The sequence below is a fragment of the Colletotrichum abscissum genome (assembly GCF_030869225.1).
Source record: "Colletotrichum abscissum strain IMI 504890 chromosome Unknown Scaffold_6.1, whole genome shotgun sequence".
In the NCBI taxonomy this organism is placed as follows: domain Eukaryota; kingdom Fungi; phylum Ascomycota; class Sordariomycetes; order Glomerellales; family Glomerellaceae; genus Colletotrichum; species Colletotrichum abscissum.
Genome location: NW_026850503.1, coordinates 1333471 through 1358520, shown reverse-complemented (window position 1 = coordinate 1358520; position 25050 = coordinate 1333471). Strand labels below are relative to the sequence as shown.

Sequence of the window (25050 nt, the reverse complement as noted above, 5' to 3'; positions counted from 1 at the left end):
ATGAAGTACGCCACCGATGATTCGTCGGCTTTCATCAGCACCTACCAAAACAACACCTACAGCTCCTCCCTCGAATCCCTGACCTCCACATCGTCCGGCTCGGTTTGGTCTGCTGTATCCTCTCAATCATCTACCTCGACATCCCCCACCAACACCTCCGACTCCGATTCCGCCGACGTATATTGCTTGTCGCGACCCTCAGCCGCATGCGACACTGCTGTTAGATTCACAAGCCCCTGGCCTAGACAACCCACTCAGCAAGCCGCTGCTGCCATTCCCCAGGAGCTGCGACAAAACCCCAGACGAACCAGTGGGAGCGCCACCCGCTCTGGAGCACCCCCGACCCTGGTTCGCCAGGCTGAGCGCAAGGTCAACTTTGTCGACAACCTTGTTGGTAAGCAGTATTGAACATGTGTGCAGCCGTCCAGTCTCCTAATCCAATCGTCACTCTAGATTCTTCGACACAGATCGTCGAGGCCATCTGGCCCCTTTCCTCAGTCGTATGTCGCAATGAACTCGGCAACAAGGCGGTGTTGCCGCTGCGCACCTTCATTCAGGAGACCCTGCGCCGCTCCCGCACCAGCTATTCCACCCTTCAGGTTGCGCTGTACTACCTGATTCTGATTAAGCCCCACGTCCCGAAGCACGATTTCACCATGGAACAGCCCGACGACAAGCAGGAGTGCCGCGCACTTCAATGCGGCCGCCGCATGTTCCTCGCCGCTCTCATCCTCGCCTCCAAGTACCTCCAAGATCGTAACTACTCTGCCAGAGCCTGGAGTAAGATTTCCGGGCTCAACACGGGGGAAATCAACCAAAACGAGATTGCATTCTTGTTGGCGGTCGACTGGAAGCTGCACATCACCGACGAAGTCTTCCAGCGCTGGACAGAAATCGTCTTGAAGTACACCCCTCCGTCCCCTCCCGCTCCCGGAACCTCCGCCCAATGGTATGCGCAACAGAGCTCGAACTGGAAGATGGTTATCCTCAAACTCAATCCCGAGCTGGACAACATCGAAGGCTTGATTCCCACGGCGCACGTCGCTCCCAGCTCCCGCACCTTGTCTCGTCACCGCACCATGCTGCCGGCGGCGCAAGATGTTTTGGCTACGACCGGCGCTTGTGGATTGGGGTACGACTCAGCCGAGCTTACCCCTACCCCGAGATCCTACCAAACCCCGAATATTATGGAGCCTTCCCCGGCCACTGTATACACTCCGGGCCGGCTGGCTCCCGCTCTCGGGTTACTTCCCACCCCGCGTCTGACGCCCCAGTCGAGCGGATACAGCACTCCTGCCGTGGGTGCTGCATCCCACCTCAGCAAGGGCAGCGCGATGGGCCTCGCCATGGCCCAGGCCTCATGCATCAGCGCAACCCAGTGCCTCGATCGCTGGCCTGTTGCCAACACCTCGTCTCCTCAGGGTTACTTCCCCGTTCGTCGTTCTTCTCTCGCCACTTCAATCTCAACCGCGTCTTCTCCCGAATCCATGGTTTCTGATACGTCGCGCACCTCTCGCTCCTCCTCCATCTCATCTGCCTCCTCACTGGTCAACGCGCCGGCCCCTCTGGGGGTCCAGGCGCGATTCCGGTCTGCGAAGCTGTGTAGTGAGAGGTCAAGCTTGAGACCGACTATCGCCTCGGTTCCTGAGGACTACGAAGAGAATTGCATCACCTCTTCGCCTGAGTCTTACACCGGCCCGGTTGGCAGACTCTGCGAAATGTCGTTGGATACTCCTTTGGCTCAGAGAGAACGCGAATTGGATGAATCGACGCATGATCCCGCTAATGACGCCGCACGGGCACTACAGGAGCTTCAGAACTACCGTTCCGACGACTCTACTCCTACTGCCATGTCTTCCCGTAAGCGCGCTCGAGGTGTCTCAATCGTCGACAACTGCCTCCAGGAGAATGTTCGGGATATGCTCACCGGTAACTACTCGGGCAAGCAATGGACCCAGGATCTGGTTCGCCCTCGCAACAGCCAGATGGGCACAAATGACCGTGGCACCCCTCGCAAGCGCGTCTGCTGCGCCAGCGAGGCTGCTCCGGCTTACGAGGCATCAATGCTTCATTCAATCGACGGATACCGCGGACCGGGCATGTGGGAGGGAATTCTCAACTGAGCACATTGTGCACACCTCCCGAGATACCCACTGGTCAACAGTTGAACACATCTTGACCTTTTTTGTGCAATATCCTCCATTTCCTTTGTCAAAAACGAAATCAATACGGGGTGGCGGGATACGGAAAGTGCTAATGATACCACCTTGGCGGTTCATCGAGTCCTTAGAACAGCTTAGATGGCGTCAAGGAACGGCACGAAAAGCGTGATAATCTTTGCATGCATCAACAGGTCAAGGCATATGGGGGCGGTGGATGGCGAAGAAGCTACTGCGGCATTTTCGTCGCGTTTTGTGTTTGTACGATCACGCCGAAGAAGAGAGTTGATATGCGTTTTGAATTGTTTTTGCGTTTTTTTATCGGTTTGGGAATCGAGCTATCGCTGGTTCTCAGGCTATTTGCACTCTGGGATTTGGAGACGACAGGGTCTTCCGCATCGAATCGCCCGCGATCAGAGTTTGGGAGAGTGTGATTGGGCGCTCGATGGGAGATCCGAAAGGGGCGACCAAAACGAGCCATCAAGAAACACATCACCTCACTCGCTGAGAGCGGCACCTGTCATCCGCCGCGATTCATCGGATATGTTTTCATCACGCAAAAGCGCATGGAAACGACACGGCACGTGTTACTACAACTTCACATGAAAGCGATGAAGCTATACTCGAGAGATTCATAGCTAGCTTTTCGACCACGAGACATAAGTTGTTGCTTTGTCTGGCCTATCAAATCAAAATCTTACCAGATTTGGAACCGAGTTTTCTTCTGTGTACCTTTGTGCTGGAAACAGCCTTGTTGACAACGTGCTTTGTGAAAGCAAGTACCTTTGGTGTACTTGCGAGTGCTTATTCATTGAACGGAGAGCTTCCGATGACTGCTAATACGGTGACATTAGGTGCCTCTTACGTTTGACTGTCAGTAGTCGAGCCAGGCCTTTTGATACGGAGCTGCTACCAACGTGTTGACCGTGACCAAGCTGCGGACCTCAGTCTGACCTCAATCAACCGTCCGAGACGGAGCCCGAGACGGGAAAGCTTGATGCAACAGACTACAAAAAACCGGTTGGTTTTTTTTTGACAAGCGTTTTGACCCATGAAAAACTGACGAGATGTCATTTGGTGGCAGCGCGGCGGTTGCTGCTGCTGCTGCTGCTACCACTACGAATACCTTAACGCCCGATGGTTCGTCGGCGATAACGCGGCGCGCGGCCGGCTGGGGGGGGGGGGGGGTTGTCGAAAGTGAGCGAGCGTGAGAGAGTGTGAGTCATACCGCACCGCCGCCGCCCGTGGTCCCGGCCTCCAACGACACCACCACCTCACCAGCGTCACCACCATTGGCGGTGACCACCGTCCAACCGATGTTCGGTGGTGGGTTTCCCGCTTGCCGCTTGAGGAAAGTCCAGTATGGACTTTTGAGCAAGAGATTTTTTTTTTCTTTTGCACTACCCTGGTCACGCATCGGGCAGGGGGCCGCCGGGCAAGGTAGGTCTTTTGATACAGGTTTGTCATGTGAAGTCTGGTTTTTGTTCTTTTTTTCTTGTAACAAGACGCTAATGAGTGGCTGACACCCGCATATCGGTGCTTCTTCATTCTTCCATGAGGACTAGCCAGTCTCTAGTCTGAGAGAGGCCATGCGTGAAACGGTCCCAGGCGCCCGTTTCGGAGGTTTCGGGAAGGTGATGGAGGGATGATTCAGCATGATGTTGAATTTTGTTATATCACGGCTGCTGACAAAGATGGATGAATAGTGAGAGTCACTCACCGTTTTACCTTTCACACTTTGGGCTCCGGCGTGAGGGAATGATGGTGACTAGTGTCATCCTCGTAAGAGGGGGATGGATTCATGGAGCAAGGGGACGAGGTATGTCACCGAGTGGTGGAACGCATATTCTGGGAGGCGCTTATGGATTTCACGATTTGAGGGGCGGGTTTACGTGCCCGATGAGAAGGCCTTACACGAGGGGTCTTGAGGGCCTTTGGTTTCCTTGGATCGGAATGACGAGTGTCTTTCTCGTTTTGGATGGCGAGGGGGGCGTGGTTCTTGGTGTCACGGACTTACAATGGAGCTTGAGAGCCTGGAGAGCCTGGATTCTGAGGTTTTCGTCACGATGGGTGGCTCGTTTGGGTTCGTCTTCGTAGGCAGACAGGCAGGCAGCCAGTCGTGTCGTGGATGGCGATGATGGGGGGCCGGGAGAGGGCTGTTTCGTCACGTTTTGCTCGACTGCCTGGACCCGTGGGCCCGTTCTACCCGCATCGCTCTCAGAGGCGGCGAGGATACAGGCCGTGCTGATTCTCTGAAGAGTTTTCGAAGGTTTGTTGAGAGACTATTTTCGGATGCGAAAGGGCGTCAGATGTCAACTACACTCGATCAGGGACGCCGAGACGAGGGGCCGGGGGAGCTGGATGATCTGTTTCCTAGTGGAAACCAGTCATCGGTGTAAGTGATGCCTTTGCAGTCGGCGACTTTTTGGGGGTTTTCTGATCCGGATATCCCGGTGCGGTAGGTCTTCCCGTTCTGGCCGCCTTGCTCACTCGGTCAGCGCCCATAGAAGTGTTTTTTTACTTTCTACGTCTCTATTTCTGTGACGGAAGTATCGACATAAGGAGAGGGGAAGGGGGAAGACATAACGGCCGGCCTGCCCGATTCAGCTCGCCGAGTGGAGAGGGGTTTCCCAACATCTTACCCTTCGGTGAGATGATTTTGGGGTTAATCAAAGTTGGCACGGGAAGAGAGCTGCGAATGCGTGCGGCGCGGATACCGGAGGAGCCTACCTACCTTATGCAATGTATCCGTATGTGTTTGCAGATGTGTTCCTGCCCCGCAGGCCGGGCGGAGTAGGGCGGGGGAGGCACCGAGAGATCCGGCGGTTGGGAAGTGAATTGGTATTTCAGAATCTTGGGGATCACGGAGGTGTTTGACTGAGTTGCTCGAGGGGGTAACGGGGATCTTCTGATGGATTGTGTATGTCATGTCGTTTGCGCGCACGCTTTGGGGCATGGAAGTAGATGGGCTTGGATGCTTGATACCAGCAGCAGGAGGGGTGATGTTCGAGCTCGAGTTTCCTTGCTGCTGATGCTCATGCTCTTGGTCAATATCAAATCTCGAAGGTGACGATGGTATGTTTTAGTATGCAACAAAGGAGCGAGCTTCGCAAGGCAGGTGTGAGTCTATCTTGCGTCTCCTTGATGCGAGGAGTCTTCAAAGGACCATTTCAATTCCAGGGTACCTCTCATTCGGCTTACTCGCTTCTCCTCAAGTGGGCAGTTTTCCTCGGGGTCGGTGGTTCTCAGCCAGGCGGCCCTGAAACCTTGTGCTTGAGAATCAGAATGTAGCACTCAAGAGACTAACGGCGTTAGCTTCTTGGACCTTTTCGAAGGTGTTTCTCCTGGCCATTGCTTCAAGTATTGGGGAAGGTTATATGTACTTCGATCTTCGTGAGGTGTTTGCTCGACTTGTTTCTCATGCCTCCATTCAATCCGACAGAAGAAACGCACTAGATATTGTTGCCTCACTTCAAGTGTGTCTCTTGAACGAAATAAACCTAGTGCAAACACATGTGGAGTGAGGAACAGGAACTCACCTACCTTCTATCCAACAAAATCATCTCATCCAACGAGGAAAGAAAGTAGGCCAATAGAAATACTCTTCTTCCTCTAGGTATCCTTTTTGATAACGGTCAACCGACCAGTTTACTATCAAAAACCCTTAGGACTGCAAAAAGCAAACGCCCAGCTTCCACAACCGGGAGAGAGCTCCGCAACATTGTGGTTCCCTCGCCTCCTTTGACTCCCAACAGACAAATGACAAAATCGACTGCGCCAAAAAAACTTGCGGCCAAATTCCAAAAAGAAAACATATCCAAAAAATGAAAAAGATTAAGCAGTTCTCCCCTTCCAGAATCGAACTAGAGACCTTTCGATGACAATGTAACCATTACAGTCGAACGTGATGAACCAACTACACCAAGGGGAGGATCGGAGCTATAGCTCCGCTCGATGTTGGAGTTTTCAGGATGACAGCAATTCTAAGTACCTCTTCGCCCCACACCGCCAAATCTTTGCGACAAATTCCTAGAGGAGGTCCACAGACATCATTTAACGCAAGATAGGAAAATGTTGGTCTACAATATCCTGCCCGTCTCATTTTGCATCCAAGTAAACGAGGCGATTGTCTGTACCCCTCTGCCCGTGCTGTCACCAGCAAGCGGTTTCTTGGTACCACACATTCGATGTAGTCGTGATACATAATTAAGCAGTTCCTCAACGATGCTAGCCTTACTGCTGCCTTCCTAGGCTTTTCGGGGTGCATTTAATCCAATTACTTTTCTTGTTTTCGAGAGAATTGGCTAAGTAAGGATAGCACCAGTGACAATGATGGCAATAGTAATAGGATGTAGGGACGTGAAGTCAGCGGATGTCCATGCCGCTCACTATGACAGTTTTGAAGCAGGCATATGAAAAAGCTGATTCTTTTTTGTATCTTGATATCTCAAACTCAAGATCCCACTTGGCCCGGATTGTCAATGCTCATCTTGTCTCACTCGTCGCCCATACACCCAGAATTACATTACAATAGGCATGTAAGTCCCGTAAGCTCATAAGTCATATGCAACACCAATGCATGCTTTTCAATCCACATAGGCTGTTCCTTTCCGCCTGTACTCTTCATCGATTCCGCGGATGAGGTAGAAGACCAGCAGCCATGATCGAAGACGGCGCCAATCGATCGTGGCGGCTAAGTCTTGATGTAAGCAGATCGACCACGCGGCGATGGTACTCAATCATCCGTTTCTCAAGTTCAACGAGCTCAAACAGTGGCCCCGCGGTACTGCGGGCCCTCGCAGCTAGCAGCCGACCAACTTTTTCGTGCTCCTCCTCGAGGATCTCGAGCGGCCACAGCGACGCGTTGTCTTCCAGTGCGTGCGAGGGGAAGTAGTCTTCCACCAGGAGGAGCATCTCGATCAAGCGGCCGTCTAGGTTGCCTGGACTACGATGCGTGACGGCATTTTGGAGGCCGATGCGAAGAGTCTGTGTGCGTGTTAGTAAAGTCACCTTTACACTTGCTGCAAGTACAATGCTTTTTGGCTATATGTAAACTTACTTCCCAAGTCTGAGTCTCTGGCTGAATCTTGGCGCCGCCTCTCCGGAGCCAGAAAAGAAGCCTCTGCTGCTCGAGCGTCCACGGGCCGGTGAGGATATCGTCTGGGATCGTCGTCTTTGGGTGTACGTCAACGTAAAAGTCGAGTGCCGGTTTGGAGCCGTTGAGGCCGTAGGAGAGCCAGTCGTATTCGAAACACCCGCGGGAGTCAAAGTGACCGAAGCCGCCTACTCGATCATGTGGTGATTCGAGAGGGTTATCCTGCTCTGTATCTTCTTCATTTTTGAGGCTCACGTGGGAGTGTGAGTACCACCTGTTACGAGCGAAGCGCCAAGCCCAGACCTGTCGGGCCTCAAAGATGACGTCTACGTTGATCCATGGACTGCTCAGTAGCGAAGACTGGTCATAAAAGTCAGCAAGCTGGAAAGCTTTCCTGCGGTGAAATTGAGTCATACCTGAAATTCAGAATCACCTGGGAATAACTCAGGGAAGCTCTCATATCGCCATAGTCCTCGCGCGTCGTCTGCGGCGCCTTGTTTCAAAGCCGTCTTGATCACTCGCTTATCGACACCAAACCAGCAGTCCCAGGTCGGATGGAAGGCGGCGATGATGATGTTGACAAGAGTAGATCGACCAGACAGCAGAGCGCCGATGCGCGGGCTGCAACGGGGAAGATTGAGATTCTCACTGAGGATGAATATATGCTCGGCGATCTCAAGGGGAAAGTTCTGCTCAAAGAGCGAGAAGCGTTTGGCGACTGGACGACTTGCAAGGCGTGACGCCCGCTTCTTCGCCAGTGATGATGATGATTCCTTGGTCTGTGGTTTGGAGGAAGCGGTTTTGCCACGCTTGCCTCGGACTTTGATCGGGGTCAACTGCATGATCTGCCCATGGACAGACAGCCACCTTTCTCCCCGTTTGCGCTCTCTCTCGCTCTCTCGTATCCCCAGACGGGCTTTTATCTCTGCGGTCTCATTTCAGAGATGAGAGTCGAAAATAATTGCCGAGCTTGATAGACCTTTCTATGAGAGGGGTATCAATGAGGATGGTTTGAAGAAAAAGCTGGAGCTGAGGTAAGGATGGTGTAAGTGAAAAACCTTGTGCCTCCAACTATCAAACCTCGTCTGGACTTCAAAGGGACGATGCGCTCGGCAGTTGAGATACTATGCAAAAGAAGCCAAAGAGAAATACTGCAGCCAAGCAGGCGTGCCAGATTGATTGCAGATATTCTTGCCTCCCCGTGAAAACCCTTCAACAAATGCACTTTTTTTTTTCTCTCAACCCGCTAATTAAGTGACTGGAGGGTCCTCGAGATTTCCCCCCATGTGGGTTTCGTACTGTGCGAGAGCCGTGTTGAATGACATCAAGGACTGTCCGTGATCACCTGGACCGTGCAGCAGTGGTCCCAACTTTAAACTCTCTGCGAAAACGACCAAAAAAAAAAAGTTGGTTGAGTGACGACAATTGAGAGCTTTCGCGTCGCAAATTCCGACCCTGCAGACCATCGTGCAAGTGAACCCGACAACCTCCACGAGGGAAGCATAGAAAATTATATGCGGTGAAGGGTCCTTCGACCGCGATGCCTCCCGCGATGCAGACTCGAGTACCCTCGACAAACCTGCTCCGATTCCTGCGGTCGCAAACGGAGGCCTCAATCTTCAGCAGCCGGAACCAAGGCATCGATTCCGCCGCCTGTATCTCCCGATGTGGCGGCTCCCCTCGACCAGCAGCTCAATACTCCCGGTGCCTCGCGAGGCGGACCCCAAAGACGGGCACGAGATCCCTCTCGAGTGCGACGACGACGACGACGAGCTGTAGACGACCCGAGCTCCACATCACCGCCGCGGCCCGGATATCCCGCAGGCCAAGAGCCCTCGAACCACTAGCGACAGCAGCATCGTCGTCGCCCTCGACGGCCACCGCCTTCTTTAGCACAACCCGCGTGAGGCAAGATGCCTGTGACGACGACCCATCGGTCCCCCGCCGGCGGACGTGGAAGGAGAAGCTCTGGGGGATCAGGAGCTGGGGCGGCGCCAAGGCGCTGAAGCCCAACGACCTCCCCTTCCACGACGAAGGGGGCTCCATGTTCAACAATCGCCGCGTTTTGACTGCCAAAGCTGCGCTTGAGCCGAGGCTGCGGTGCACAGAGGTGGACGAGAACGGCGAGGTCATCTTGGTGGATGGCGAGTTCAAGAAGACGGAGCTCATCGCAAAGGTGAGAGAAGTGCTCCATGTGGAATAGATGATGAGGGTGACTCGGTGATGAGAGACTGGATCGCTGACGAAAGATATGATATTTTGTAGTACGGCCTGCTACCCCGCGACTTGCGAAAGATTGACTCGTCAAACCTCCCTCACATCTTTGTCCGCCAGTCCGCCATCCTCCTCAACCTCCTCCACCTCAAAGTCCTCATCAAAAAGGACCGCGTCCTCCTCTTCGACGTCTACGGCTCAAAGACGTCCTACCCGCAATCTGCCTTCATGTACGACCTGCAAGGCAAGCTGAAACAGAAAAACGCCCAGGGCGGCGGCGGCAACGGCGTAGGCGGTCTCCCCTACGAGTTCCGCGCTCTCGAGGCCGTCCTCACCTCCGTGACGTCGGAGCTCGAGGCCGACTTCGAGTCCGTTCGGGACCCCGTCATCCGCGTCCTCAGCGAGCTCGAGCACGACATCGACCGCCACAAGCTGCGCGTCCTACTCATCCTCTCCAAGCGCGTGAGCACCTTTGAGCAAAAGGCCAAGCTGGTCCGCGACGCCATTGAGGAGCTGCTCGAGGCCGACGACGACCTGGCTGCCATGTACCTCACCGAAAAGGCCCACGACCTCTACCGCGGCGTCGACGACCATACCGAGGTGGAGCTGCTGCTGGAATCGTACAACAAGCTCTGCGATGAAATCGTCCAGGAGGCTCAGAACTTGGTGTCTGGCATCCGCAACACTGAGGAGATGTAAGCCCCCCCCCTTTTCTACTCCCAAAAGCGACTCTCGAGGCTTCCACAATTCGAACACATCACTAACATGGAAAACCCACCCAGCATCCGCGCAATCCTAGACGCCAACCGCAACGCCCTCATGCTCCTAGACCTCCGCTTCAGCGTCGGCACCCTAGGCCTAGCAATGGGCACCTTCCTCGCGGGCCTCTACGGCATGAACCTCGAAAACTTCATCGAGGCCACCAACTGGGGCTTCGCCGGCGTCACAATCACCTCGACAATCTGCTCCCTCATCGTCTGCTGGTACGGCCTCGTCAAGCTCCGCAAGGTCCAGCGCGTCAAAATGATGTTTGACGAGCGCGGGCCCCTGACGCGCAACACTCGCTCCCTGCTGTCGTCGTCGTCCTCGTCTTCTTCCTCGTCGTCGTCAGCGCACGCTCAGCAGCAGGCCGTCGGTCAACAGCACTGGTTCCAGGACGACGGGCCGGGGAGCCAGCTGGACGCGAGGAACCGCGAAAAGATGCGGCGCGTGACGAATCAAAAGGCTGCTGCGGCGGCGAATGCCAAGAGCACGACCAAGAAATGGTTCCAGTGAGCTAAGCCTTGGTAGCGACAAGGAAGAAAACGAAACAGGAAACAGGGAGAAAAAAGAAACGAATTCCAACGGGCAGGGCATGAAACAGAAGAGCAAACCACCGACAAAGCCCGACATCGTCTTCCTATGGGCTGCTTCCTGCATGCCTTTTGCACGTCAGCCTTAAGCGCGGCGATCGCGTCTTTCTCCAGAGCAGGGAAAGAACAGAAAACCCCATGAGCCTTTCATCAGCGAAAGGTAGACCGTTCAAGCATTTGAAGGCTTGGTGCGAAAAAACTCAATCCCTAGAACGGACTGTACGACGGCGGCGGCGTTTCCGGAAGCAGGCGCAAGGCGCAGAGGAAAGGAAAAAAAAGAGTTATACGAGCGCTAACGAGCAACATTTTTTTCCCCCCCCCTCTCTTCCTCTTTTTTTCTTACCGTTCGTAATTCTGTACAACACATGCGGCTTGTATATTGTCAAGGTTTCTTTCCTCCACACGGGAGACAAACCACCATCTTCTCAGCTTATTAGAAGGAGAGAGAGTCTGTAAATACTCCGTCGCGCGGCTAGAAAACACACACCCCTGTACCAACAGAATAGTAACTATGCCCAACACAACCCCCAATAGATTCGATAGACACAAACAGACCTTTCCAATCCAAAGAGATTCAATGGCGTTTCCTGGATGCAGTCTTCCTCGAGGGATCCCACTGTTAGTATTGTCGGTTTCTGTATTATCGAGACTTGTCAATTCCCAGACGCCTATCCGAACTTTTGTTCGATTGTACGAAGCACTACAGCTGATAGCTTGCAGCAAGGCACTGCCCGCCTCTCTTTCAACAAGCACTTGGATATGGCGCCCGCAAGTTATCGAAGCAGCAGCACCAATGCCCGGTGGCGACTTCAAACTTTCCTCAGCCTTTTCCCATTCCATCGAGATGGGCGGGCGAAAAGAGGGCACCCAGACTTGAGGAAAGTCGGTGATTGCACAAAGACGCTAGGGTTTAACGCTTTCCTTTGATCGGCTGGAACAAGAAAGAGCGTCGACCGGAAACGTCAAAGTCGGGTTCCCAGCCGGCATCGATTCGATGGTACTTACCCACCCAAGCCACCTATCTGCACTTGACGGCAGAAGCAGGGTGACGAGGCGATGAAGAAACGAGAAACCTCAAACGACTTCGTCTATTGGCATCAGAGAGCCCGCTGCTGCAGAAGAGAAGTTACCCCCCCTCTCTCTTGCGGTTCTAGGTCAGCCAGAGTTCCGCATGGCATGTCCGAGCGAATCAGCCCAATATCAGTACCGCTGCCATGAGGGGATGCGCTGGTCCGCGAAGCTTTGGCAGGTAAGCCACTACTACTAGCCGCATCAAGAGGCTAGCCGGACCTCAAATTGAGAAACGGCGTGGAGGGTCAGAGCTCCCTCAACCAGATCACAGTGACGAGAGTCTGATGTGCTGCTGCTCTCAGCTGTTGAAAGACGGGCTCGGGAGTCTGTGACTGCATCTAGGTGCATTGGGCAGACAAGGGCTGCTGAGACCACCCTTACCCCGGCTTTCGTGGAAGGCGTACGGTGTTATGTAGACGACTGACTCGAGCGTAGGGTGGCATTGCATTCCGGTGTGGTGTTTGCTAGCAAACGGCCTGGGAGGAAGCCATAAAGTACTGCCACGTTGTGAAAAGCGGTGTACTTCGAGACCTTGGTAGCTTTCCTTGATCAAAGTTGGGTACCATATCATCTCTGGCAGAAACCTACTCCTGGATACGTGGGAGAGCCCTGTTGGGATGGGCATCGATGACGAGGAGTAATTTCTAGTAGAGAGCCTCTTCTTATGAGACGCGCCCCCCGCTTCAGGTATCAAGAGTAGCTATTCGCCTTGCCGCTTACCCAGAACCGAAATACGTAATGCCATGGTCGATGGCGGCCATGCCTTTCGATGTGCGGCGACGAATATTGGGCAGGAGGCGAATGATCTCGACAAGTAAGCGATGGGGAGAAGGACAATGACATGGCTTTAGCTAGTTCTCGATGTTGCTGCGGGCGCCAAGAAGGGCTGCTGCAGCCTGTACATCTCCATTGGTTTCTTCGCGAGTTGTTTGCAGCAGCAGGGTTGACGGCATCCTTCGTTCTCTACGAAGTTTTCTGGGATGATAAAAAGGCCGAATGGAGAATGTATTTCTCATTGCGATGAGTTGATTGGAACAGCCTTGCTGAATTTGGAACATGGTTCAGGAATCGCACTGAATGATCACTAGTCGAAGGGGAAATGACCAGGAAGCTTGAGTGGTCAGTAGTCCTCAATCTAGGCCATGCTCACTTTCGTTGGAGTGCAAAGGTTAAGCCGTAGCTCTTACTTTTGCTTTGTGCTCAATGTCCTGTTCCCTCCCATTCTTTGTTGGTTTCTGTTTCTGTTCGCAGTGAGGAAAACCAACCGTCGCCAACTTGAGACATTTAAAGGTACCTGTTCCCAGCCACCAACCATTATTTTTTCGATGTAAGCAGCATTTACTTTGGCGCCTGCGCGTTTAGATGAGGTGATTGCGAGTGTAGTAGATCTAGGTCTCATGGTGAATGTGAATGAACTCCGGCAGCCCGGATATGACTCCGGCAGCGGACGGCGCAATGTGGGGCCGGTGCGGTGCAGTTCTTGGTGCTAAAGTAAGTCCCGCATGAAGCGGGAACTCGGACTCGAGTTATTAATGCGGGGGAATCGGGGAAAGGGGCAAGAGAGCCATGCAGCATACTTCCCGAGTGCAATTAGAGTTGTGGAGGAGAATCTCGATTGGAGCTCCTCCAATATGGTTGAGAATCCGTCGGCGAGTCAAGGCGGTCGTCTTGAGGGGACATTGGAGGCATCTTTGGAGTCATGAGTAACTTTGGCCCTGTCAATAGAGCTGTGCGAAGCTCAGACCATCGGCCGACCTTATTATCGACCTTGAGTGTCACGGACGTTTCCAAAGCTTAAGTGGCGAGCAGGCAAGGGCTCATAGTTTCGCATGTACTGCTAATGTAGTTGTTGGAGACGCGAATTTTGGCATTGTGGGCGTCGAGATCATCTCGGGGCTGCGTGTTGAAGTCCAGGATGCAGTTGTCAGGCAACCAAATTCGGGATTGGATGGTGCCATGGGCGTAGCTGACATGAACGTTGAGTGTCTGTCTTCTCAGGAAGACTGAATACCATCAGCCCGAGGCCCCTCAGCATTGGGGAATATTGGTAGCGCATGCAGAAATCGGCAGCGCGGGTAAGTCGAAGGCCATTGTAAATGGGAAACAAGTGGGAAACGAAACTTCGTGTTGACGGAGCCTCTCAAAGCCTCAACCCGGTCGGCGGGAAGAGGGATGGGGTTCTTGGAGAAAGTGGGCTGATATATGCCTGCGTACTCGGTACGGGTACCATGGGGACGGATAGCTTCCGGTATTTCCTTCAACCGGCCAAAGCTCATGATGCATTGCGAATTGTTGCGGCAAGCTGTATAAGGATTGACTCTCGGGTTCGGCAAATCTAGTGCTGCATACGACGGATACTAGGAATTATGACTGGGTGCCAACGGTGTCTGATGGAGGGAAACGGCCGGCGCTCGAGAGGGTGCTGGAGAATGAGCGTGGCTTTCCCCGTTCGCACATGCAGGAAAGTCGGATCTGTGGTGAAGGCCGGAGAACTTGAAGACCTGGATTTGCCGTCAGTACCAACAGCCCAACCAAGCACAGAACTTATTATTGGCGGTGACAGGGAAAGGGGGAACAATAACCTCTGGGTGCCTAGGAGAGGGCAGATAGCACGTATTACAAACGAATGAGATGCATTTCCGAATGTAGCTTTGCCTTGATCGAGGCTGCTTCAAAGCCTTGTATCCGGGGACGGTTTCGTTCGCTCACCGCCAGGCGCCAACGTTGTACATTAACAGTGTGGCACGTCGACGTGCCACATGGTAGAGGCTGCAGGATGGCAGTTGGTCAAGGGACCGACAATGACGAAGAAGCCAGGAGTGGTGTTATCAGCAGGGTTCCGTCTGTGGTAGTCAAGTTTGTGACATTGTCCAAGTCACTTGGCCCACCACTGGGCGGCTAAGGTCCATCTATCGCCTGTCTATCGAGGAGGCTTTGCAAGGTGCGAGGGGTTGCTGGCGGCGTTTGCGGTTTGTAAAGTCCATTGTCAAAAGTGAGTTGGAGATTGTGGTTTGACTGGGGGAAAGGTTCTTGAGGTGGAGTTGTCCTCGTTGAGGTCCAAGCGGATCAACGTAGAAGCATGAGACGCAAATCTACCTCCGGTCAGAAGGTTTTTTGCGGCAGGTTCACACTGGAACGACAGGCAGCGCAGGTCAGGCGCACTGAAAGGTACCTTATGTTGTATGTACCTACTCCGTACCCAGGACGGGATTTGGGAAAGGGAAGGCGGCGCAAGGGCGTTCTTTCCTTCTCCGGGTTCTCCACTGGGGATCCAATGGCTGAGATGCCTAAGGTACCTTACAAGTACCTTAGTTGGTGCAGGTGCCCGGGGTGGGACGGGGCTCGGTACGTATCTGTCCGTGGCGGCGGCACCGGCGGGGCCTTCTAAAGTTGTAAGGCAAGAGAAGGAGGGATTGGATGCAAGGTGCCTGCCAACTTTGGCGGCTGCTGCTGCTGCTACATCTTGCCCAAGCGTGCCAAGGCATATTTGTACTGAGGAATAGCTTATATGTTTGCTGCCGTACCTTACCTTAAGTATACTTCTTCTTATATGAAGATGCAGCCAGTAAGGCACTTATTGAATCCTCCCAGATACCTACTGACGCGAAGCAGTAAAGACACGTGAAATGAGATAAGTACGGAGTCCAGCATCATTAGTGCAGAGTGCGGACGGGAGTCGAGCCATGCAGGAAATGGGGAATCAGGTCATGTCGGATGTGGCGCCAACAGCCGGAAGCCCAATCCCATGTCACCATGTCCCTCCATTGTCCCGTTTGTTCCAATCTTTCCCAAACCAGTGGTTCTCGCCTGCATCTTGATTCTTATGATGTTTATGCTCGCTCTCTAATGCCCATCTGGATGTCTCTGTCATCTCTTACCAGCCATCTTGTGTTGCCTCGAAAATTGACTGCAGTCTGTCCGCAGTATGTAGTCTCTGAAAGCCCGGGTCCCCATCCCTACCGTCTCCTGTACCTTCCATGAGTATTAGTGTCCATCTCTCCACACGGGCAGCGAACAAGAAGGTAACACCGCTCTCACCTTGGGATCCACCGCCCCTGCCCGCCCTGCGCTACCCGATTCCCACCTGGGCAGTCTCCAGTCAGGGCTCCTTTTCTTCCTCTCACACTCCCTTCGAAAGAGTCCCGTCCTGTTATCGCTCTCGTCACACATCAGCCGACAAATCAACAACAAATCATACTGCGGTCCCGCTCTCACCCAACTCTTCTCTGCATTCGACAAAGTACCAGACCAGCAGAGTAAGAAGCCGCGGCAGGTAATCAATCCACAGCTTCCTCCCTTTGCCTGAATTTACCTGCGCCGCTGTTGTCTACGGAGAGGTATCTCTCTCTAGCATTCCACCGATTCACCGCACACCTACCCGGCTTGAATCGCACTCACCGTTCGGCCCTTGTCTCGAAAACGTTAGCATCGGCACGTTGATTGTCGACACCTTGGAGAGCCCCTCCGCCCGAGTCCTCCTTACGGTCTGGTCTCCATCCGTACCGTCACTACTACAGTCCCTACCCGCCCATCTCACCACCACAGCGTCGCAGCACGACCAGTTACTGCCTCTCCCCGCTCCGTTTCTAGCCTGCCGTGGACGGATAGCCCCCTTGTCATTCTCAAGGGTCCCCAAGATCTGCGCTTTCGCCCCTGCCATCAACCGCCCTTTCACACTCAATCGTCTTTCCGGCATACGCAGCGACGCTCAGCTCGGCTCCCCATCCCCTCCTCGACAATCAATCGACACTCACCAAACCTTGCATCATCCTCCTATCCCGTCAAGTCACGTTCGCGGTCCAGGCCGCATCCCAATTCGCCGTTTCGCCCTCACACCCAAAAAAGAAACGACGTACACCACCCTTTCGCGCCCTCTACCAATACTGCACATCCCACCGCACCTATTCCTGCTTCTCGCCCTTGGGCCTTCCTTGCCCTCCACCACCACTGGCAAACCTTGGCTCTCCTCTCGTCCTATCATTGCCGCTGTCCACTTCGCCTACTCGCCAGAGCTTGTGGTTGCCCTGCCTCGTGGGTTCATCCTTTCTCCGGCCTCACTTGATCCGTTCGATGTCAAGTCAGTACCTGCAACTTCCGTTTCAAACCATCTGCGCATTAATTGCCAATTAGTCGTACCACCTTCGTCTGCTTGACCGGCCGGCGAGGTCCGGAGAGCTGTCAACCACACCGAGCCCCGAACCACGATGCCTCTGCTCGCGCTGCCCTGACTTGACGATTTCCTCTTTTCCGACCCCTCTGCCCGCCATGGGTTCGCTCGCTGGCCAGACGAGCTCATCTCCGGACATGGCCCGTCCGCCGCCTCTCATGACTACCCCAGACGATGGCGAGGTAGAATATCGCGCCCAGGTGTTGCGGCTGTCGTCGCAACGATCAGAAGCAGATGTTGAGGAGGAATTGGTCGCAAAGGCAGCCGCCCTGGGTATTCCAACGTCCCGGTTCACACACGATAAGCGCAATACCTCGAGCGCGGAATCGCAGACCTCGACCATCGCGACGCAACATGTCCGAACGTTCTCAAATGCCTCGCGAGATTCAGCAAGCACAACCTTGACATCTCATCCGTCTTTACATGCTGTCCCGCTTGCCGCCGACGTTCCTCCGCATTCCCTCGCAAGAAAACGCTCCAAGAGCCTCAGTTTCTCTCAGTACGACAAGTATCTATCGCAAATAGATCCCAATATCCACCAACCAAAAATCCAAAAGGCCTCCCCAGCCATACCACACGATACAACCGCACACAGCCTCTTCAGCGTGACTTCAAGAAAAAGCTACTTTAGCATCAAAGAGGGCATTAGGAAAATACGATGGAAGCGCAAGTCTGGCTTGCTCGAATCCACAGTGTATGTAATCCCCCCACCTCTTACTTTCGTATCCGCGCTGACCAACCTCAAGTTCTTGCATATGCTGTCGCAATGATTTCAACAAGTCGAATGCCTTGCACAGCTTACCGTGTGGCCACACATACTGTGCCGAATGCCTCAGTATCATGATCCAGCAAGCTACGACGGACGAGTCCAAAATGCCGCCTCGATGCTGCACACAGCCAATCCCGGGATCCATCATTCAGAGAATCCTCAACCGAGAGGAGCAACATGCCTTTCTGAAGGCGGTTTTGCAATTCAGCACACCTTGGGAAGCTAGGATCTTTTGCCCAAATACGGCCTGTGGTGAATTTATCCCTCCTCGCAACCGGATCGACCCGAAGCACCCTTTTGATGTGGTGTGCCGTAAATGTCGGACACGGGTATGCGTCATGTGCAAACGTAATGCCCATCCCGTAGGCAAAGATTGCCCTTCTGACTGGGAACTGGAGGCCGTTCTCAAGATGGGCGAGAAATCCGGCTGGCGACGTTGTTATAAGTGTCGAACATTAGTCGAGTTAAGCCAGGGGTGCACCCACATGACCTGCAGATGCAAAGCTCAGTTTTGCTACATCTGTGGCGCCATCTGGGATCCATCCGTGGGTTGTCCCAACTTTTGCAACGGAGACGAAGAGTTGGAGCGCAGGAGAATGGAGGAAGAGGCCAGAGAAGCTGAATTGGAGGCGGAAAAGGTTGCTCAAGAAGCAGCGGCAGCCGCCGAAGCCGCTGAAAAGGTTGAAGCAGAGAAGCGGACCCGTGAGAACGCGCAGTTCGCTGCGTTGCAAGACGAGATGAACCAAGAGCTGGATCGATTCCGGGCGTACTTGAGGAAGAAGAAATGGGTCATGTGGACGCGACACGCTGAGAAGAAGCAGGCCTTGACGGACCGATACTCGGACCAGATCGATAAGATGAAAGAGCGTCACGCGAAGACGGCTGCTCACTTGGAGGAACGTCAAATTGAGGCTGAGATGGATCTTCGGTCAACGCTTGACCAGAGCGAAAAGAGTGTCAAGATTCGTCTCAAGCACATGGAGGCGTACTGCGATGGGCTTGGCCGGACGCAGAATGCTGATCTGCCACCACGAGTAGTTACAGAGAGGGACCTACGCCTGCTGGGACAACAGTACAACGTGCGAGATGGCATGGAGCGTTTGCATCAGGCAAAAATCAACGTTTTACGAGACCGGCAGGCCAAGCGCATGGAGGAGCTTTTGGAACGACAGGAGCAAGAACTCGAGAAACTGACCGACAAGAAGGAGCAGGATATAGAGAATCTGGCAACGGATTTTGCGCAAGAAGAAGATACCCTGGTCAAGATTTTTAATGACCGCAAGCAGAGACTGCAACGACGTTGGCTGATTGCAATCGAAATACTCCGAAAGGAACTGGAGGAACAGACTGGCGAGCAGTATGCATCGCTCGACCTGCCCACATGGCCTGACGATACCGAGACTCAGGATGAGATCCTAGCATCATCACTTCCCGAGTCTCTCCCAAGCAGGGACTAATTTAGTTTCGCCGCCGCTTCGCATCAACGTTTGCTTTCGATTCGTAGCATCACCTGCAACCGAATGTTCTTCGGCTTCGTACGTCGCGCACAGATACCTAGGATTTTGATGTTTACAAGGAGTTTGGAGGTTTTGGTACATATCGGGCATGGATACCACTCATTGGTTTAGCACCTGCACTAGCAGCATTGGTTGCGAATGTTTCCTTGAGTCACCAGATGGAAAGGGGCTTGACATTTCTCAACACCCTATTTTGCGATGACGGGTGGACGGATGGCAGCATTTCATGACACAGACGGGTGGATCAGGTAGTGCCGGTTGGCGAGCGCGATGAAGGGGGAACCGGACACGAATGGACGATTTATTTCAGATTCTTTCATTGCCGGCGGACGTCTGGTGTTAAGTGACTTACCGACAACACGACGAGTCTTGAATGAAGAATCCGAACAAGGCAAACACGTAACTAAGTAGGCCTTTGGGATTCGAAAGATTGGCCCGAGGCTCATCCCATGAACGGCAGCTTGTGAAAGCGGGCCGAGAGTGGCGGTGGAACATGGCGGCCCACGCTTCGCCTGTACACTAGTGAATATTCATCCGTGTCGAAGCATGTTTGGAAGATGTATGGGTGCGTAGGAAACTTGGCGTCACATCAGAGGGTATGACTCTCATCGAAATCGGATGTCAAGTTCACGACAGTGTCGGCGTGTTTGCCAAGGATCGTACGGAGTAGTTGATGGGCCTGTGGTAAAGTATGGGGTAAATTGTGGGATCGTACGTAAGTTCTACGCCGGCTCGTCGAAATTAACCTCTAGGTGTTGTATTTTTTCTTTTCAAATTCTCCGAGCTCTGCGATGCCGTTGGTCTACTGTAGGTTGCCGCCCACTACCGGGGTGGGCTGCGTTGAGGCTCAAGGCGGAGAGACAAGGGTTGACCTTGCATAGACTACTGTGATGGTGTTTCAGCTCGAACCAATTCGAGGCCAACCCACCCCTCCATCGCAACAACTCAAAACTCTTCGCCGTATCTGAGAGTTTTACAACAGTGGGATCGTGGCGGTTCAGGAGTGACACAAGGGTCGACGGTGCCGTCACTTTGCAACCATCCCAACTATACGTTGCTCGCAAGGCCCGACCTCTTCCAGTGATGAGTTGACGAGAGCTTTCCCGAGGGATGGCATGGCAGTCTTTCTTTCTCTCATTCTGTCTCTCTCTGTCTTCTCTAGTTGTCGTGCTTACCAAAATTCATGTCGGTTGCCATCATGATCTCACTTTCTCGTTGGTCCGTTCCGAAAGAGACTTTGTCCGTTGCTGTCTTTTTCGGCAGTAGAGGCGGACCAAACACGATTATTTCATAAAGCTTGTTCGTTTTGGCTCAGCGCGGGGCAGATCGACTGAAGGCTCCATTAGGTTGTCTTGTTTGTGTGGGCCAGTGGAGGGCTATACTACGTAGAGTTGTTGAGTCTTGCTAACTAAGACCCAGGTTGACGTATTGCCCGAATAGGCTCTTGATCAACAGATGCGAGGCCAGGATTAGGTCGATCCGATGCCGCCCATCCCTCCCAAATCAAATCACCCCCCAAACATCCGCATGAGTTGACCAATTTGGAAATGCTTCGAGTCTATCCCTTCTTACCCCCCCGTACATTGCTCCGTGCGCTCAAACAGTTGCGCAGTTGCACACATCGGCCTTCGTCTCAGATTAGACTGCTCGTCTAACCGCGGCCGGCCTATGACAGAGCGCTCGCCCCTCGTGCCAACCTGTCACCGCACGGCGACATGCAGCAGTATATTTCCAAACCCTCGCCGCCGTCCATCCTTCCCGGAGACTCTTGCTTCCTTTCCTGGCCAGACGACTAAATTCCGCGGGGAGGAATACGAAAGCGACTCCGTGATCAACAAAGATTTTAGAGATTGGAACTTGGCCGATATACATCACGATACATTATACAAGAACGGCGACGACGACAATATCCGACATCTAGATAAGTTCCTTGGACAGGACTTTCAAGATGGCGTCAAAGAGCGGCTGGACCGAATCTACGGATAACCTCGCCACGGTGCAGAGGGTCGAGAGCCCCAATGCCCTGGTCGTGGGATCGACGCAGTTATTCGAGGGAGGAGTTATTCGATTTGTGCCCATGCCCACACCGGATCCCAAGGGTTAGTCTGCGACTATGGTGACTTAGAATCTGGAGAGGGATGATCGGCTTGATGGCGCATAATGGTTGCTGACACGGCTTGACAGATCCCCTGAACTTGCCCAACTGGAGGAAATGGACGTCCATTGGCGCGCTCTGCTTCTGTAAGTGAGATATTGGGAGGCAACATCTGTTTGGATACTGATCAATCCGCAGTCGGCTCACTCGCCCTCGCGGCTGAGTTCATTGTTGGTGCCCTGGTACCAGTGTTTGTGCTAGAGTATTCTGGCATCGACCCCCACATCCTCAGCCAGATCGATATCACGGCCCTGAACAAGCCCGGCGAAGTCAACCTCGACCCCGTCAAGCTTCTTTCTGGCCTTGGCGGACCGCCACTGTACCAGGTCGCCCTGCTGGCCTCCGTCCCCTTGCTCGTCAACGGACTCAGTTCCTACCTCCTTGTTCCGCTCTCGGTTGCCATTGGCCGTCGCCCCGTGCTTCTGCTCTCTGGTTTCCTGGCATGGACTGGAGGTCTCTGGGCTGGCTTCTCACAGGGTCTCGGAAGCCATTTGGCTGCTCGTTGCTTCCAGGGATTCGGTGCAGGTGCCGTTGAGGCTCTGATTCCCCTCATCATCCAGGACATGATGTTCATCCACCAGCGCAACAAAGCCATCTCTTCCGTCGGTGCCTCTCAAGGTCTCCTGATTGTGAGCTTGGGTATCATGAGGTAAGACTTTGAAACACTTGTCGAATACACTAGTGGCTCTCTACGGTGACTGACCATTTGAAACAGTCCCATTATTGTTTCCCGCCTCTCTTGGCGCTTCATCTACTGGATCACCTCCGGTGTTGGTGTGATTGCCTGGATTGGTCTCATCCTGCTCGTGCCCGAGACCCGCTGGATCCGTAGCGACGATGAGCTTGGTGAGTATCATCATATAAACATTGATGTATATGGCTAATGAAATGGAATAGCCGGTAAGGAGGTCTACCCCCTGCGCCCGGGTGAAACCCGTCCTCGCATCGACGAATCGACCTTCCGCCCTCGCTCTAACTGGGATGAGTTCGGCGTCTTCAACTACGGCTACGAGTGGAAGGAGGCCAAGCAATCCGTCATTGACATGTTCAAGACGACTCTCTTCCCCAACATTATCTGGGTCATCATCATCAACTCCATCCTTGTTTCCATGCAGGGTGCCGCCGGTCAGGTCGGTTCGTCACTCCTGATTGCCGCCGGCTGGAAGTTCGAGACGCTTGGTTTCGCCGTCATCCCCATCGTCATCGCCAGTCCGTTCGTCTGGTTCTTTGGCGGTTACGTGGCCGATAAGATTTCCAACTATATCGCGAAGCGCAATGGAGGTCGCCGTGAGCCCGAGGCCCATCTTCTCAGCTTGATATTCCCTCTTCTCGCTTCCATCGTTGGCCCGATCTTGTTCGGGTACGCCGGTGAGAACATTCGAACACTGCCTTCGATCGTTGTGCTTGTCTCCATCTTCTTGATCGGCTTCGGCTTGTTGACCGCCAACACCATTTTCGCCGTGTACTTGGTCGAGAGCTATCCCCGTTTCGCAGGGTAAGTTGTTGTCCCATCACCAAACTCAAATCTCGCAGCTAACATGTGTGGTCAGACCCGTCCTGGTCAACGTCTCCTCATCCCGTCTCATCATCGGTTTCATCATGTCATTCAACGTCACCACCTGGATCGAGCAGCTCGGCTTCTTGAAGAACTTTGGCATTTACAGCGCAGCGCTCGCCGGTGTCTCGATGCTGCTGCCCGTCATGTACAAGTACGGCAAGCCGATGCGTGCCTGGACCGCCGGCCGCCTCGAGCCCCAGGTCGCCCCGGCCAAGACGCTCGAGGACGACGACCAGTACTGGAACAACGAGCGCCCGCAGTGGCAGGACGAGAAGATGGGTACTCCCATTGGCATTGCTCGGCCGATGTAAAGGCATACACACTGCCATTTCTCGAGGGGATTACAAACTTTTCGAAGTGCGTGTAGTAGCCCCTGCGTGACAGACGCAAGCGTACGACAGATTGCAGAGAAAGAAAACAAAACGACAGAATGTTCAATGCGGAGAGACAGAGGAGCATTTCAGCGTTTGCTGTAGAGGATGAAGCGGAGCAGAGAAGAACTTGCAATTCCACCCTTTGGAAAGTTGTCACAGAGTGGGAAGGGCGCATGCACCACGAGTGGCCGAAGCGTCATGTCCGAATTCTTTTTCACCAGCGCCAGCAGACCCGTACTTCGATTCGGGTCTGTTGTGTTCATTTTCACTCTCGGAGAAGAAGTAAAGAAGTGGTGGCGGGTTGGGCGGGAACGTGTTTTCGGAGCCTGCTAGACTGGTGGTGTTTTTGTTGGCGTTTTCGCTCTGCTGTCCCCTTTTCACTCACCTCATCTCTTTAACCCCGTCTTTTGTAGCTGCATTGTGGCAGCGGTAAGATTTGGGGAGAAGCAAAGTCTCTCGACACTTGGATGTTGTTGAGAGATATTCTCGAGGGAGAGGCGGTGAACTTGTTCATTTTACTCCATGGTACTCCGTCGAGAAGGGAGGGGTATGTGTTCTCTAAGATGCTGTAGGCATAAGTTTCTCTCGGCACGACGGAGGATGGGGTAGATTGGATAGCGGAATGAATATCAACCCTCTTTTTGTCCTGAACTTTTGATGCTCTCTGTGATGTTTTGCGATTGTGACCGCAAGGAGAACACCGATACGATGTACTGATATCATCTTGAGAGGATGAGATGTGAGGATGTACACATTACCTGGGCTATCGAATCACGTTAGACACTTCAAAATCAGTGAGACTCACGAAGATATAATCATTGCTCAATTGCCTCATGAAAAGACCAAAGTGACGATTGGAGAGTACCTAACCCAGTAAACATCAACTTATCCATGGGGAAGCTCGTAATCAGAACTGCATACGGCATCCCCAGATTCAAATCCATCACGCATAAGAACCCCCAGATTCCCAAACTCCCATCGGATCCCCTCCCCGTTCATGAGAAGAACTACCCCAGTCCGGGGAGCACGACTGACCAAACACGGGGGTGGAAGGCGTGAAAGTTCACGCCCGAACCGGATTGCCCACGTTTCTCCCCCCCTCCCCCCGTCTCTTTCCCTCTCTGTTTCCCCGATCTCTTTCCGTTCCCCGAACCGAGCACATGTTCGTCCACGGCCTCGGTACCGACATTTGAACCAAGGGAACTAGAAGAAAGTCTAAGAATAACCCGGTTAGGGATGGATGGCGAAATGAGAGAAGGAGGGATGGACGGAGCAGCGCGATTCGACTAAACCTTACATCCTTTCATCCCGTTGGAGGTCTTCGAAGAGGGTGGTGGGATAGAAGGGGGGTTAATCCATGGAAGGAACTCTGGGGTGGGTGATGTGTGAAGTCTGGGGTTTGGTGAAGAGTGATGTGTGAGAGGGGGGGTAGGGTGAGGGTCGGAGAGATCTCACCCGGGGGGATGATGGGGATTGGATGAGTTTTGGTGGTGGGATGGGACTGGGACTGGGAGAAGTATCCAGGATAGGGAGAGACGAGAGAGGTTGCCTCGCACTTTCACACCGGCGTATCAGTATGAGAGGTGGACGGGAGGGCAGTATCTGGTTTGTGCACAGCG

The 25050-nt window shown here is 53.5% G+C and overlaps 5 protein-coding genes across 5 annotated transcripts; 4 read left to right on the top strand and 1 right to left on the bottom strand.

Moving 5' to 3' along the window:
• Window positions 1–2123, top strand: CABS01_03435 (cyclin; the record flags this gene model as incomplete). The annotated part of the gene is made up of 2 exons (XM_060536810.1): window positions 1–394; window positions 454–2123. 2 exons carry the CDS (start codon window positions 1–3, stop codon window positions 2121–2123), a joined length of 2064 nt encoding a protein of 687 aa, XP_060392729.1.
• A 4659-nt stretch (window positions 2124–6782) lies between these two features.
• Window positions 6783–8096, bottom strand: CABS01_03434 (uncharacterized protein; the record flags this gene model as incomplete). The annotated part of the gene is made up of 3 exons (XM_060536809.1): window positions 6783–7145; window positions 7219–7614; window positions 7671–8096. 3 exons carry the CDS (start codon window positions 8094–8096, stop codon window positions 6783–6785), a joined length of 1185 nt encoding a protein of 394 aa, XP_060392728.1.
• Window positions 8097–8794: 698 nt separating this feature from the next.
• Window positions 8795–10743, top strand: CABS01_03433 (CorA-like Mg2+ transporter; the record flags this gene model as incomplete). Its single annotated transcript, XM_060536808.1, has 3 exons — window positions 8795–9430; window positions 9520–10163; window positions 10251–10743. 3 exons carry the CDS (start codon window positions 8795–8797, stop codon window positions 10741–10743), a joined length of 1773 nt encoding a protein of 590 aa, XP_060392727.1.
• A 6413-nt stretch (window positions 10744–17156) lies between these two features.
• CABS01_03432 (IBR domain-containing protein) lies at window positions 17157–19284 on the top strand (the record flags this gene model as incomplete). Its single annotated transcript, XM_060536807.1, has 2 exons — window positions 17157–17752; window positions 17805–19284. The coding sequence occupies 2 exons, from the start codon at window positions 17157–17159 to the stop codon at window positions 19282–19284; spliced, it is 2076 nt and encodes a 691-aa protein (XP_060392726.1).
• A 2008-nt stretch (window positions 19285–21292) lies between these two features.
• Window positions 21293–23368, top strand: CABS01_03431 (major facilitator superfamily transporter; the record flags this gene model as incomplete). The annotated part of the gene is made up of 6 exons (XM_060536806.1): window positions 21293–21443; window positions 21529–21585; window positions 21638–22148; window positions 22215–22345; window positions 22397–22994; window positions 23050–23368. 6 exons carry the CDS (start codon window positions 21293–21295, stop codon window positions 23366–23368), a joined length of 1767 nt encoding a protein of 588 aa, XP_060392725.1.
• Window positions 23369–25050: the final 1682 nt, after the last annotated feature.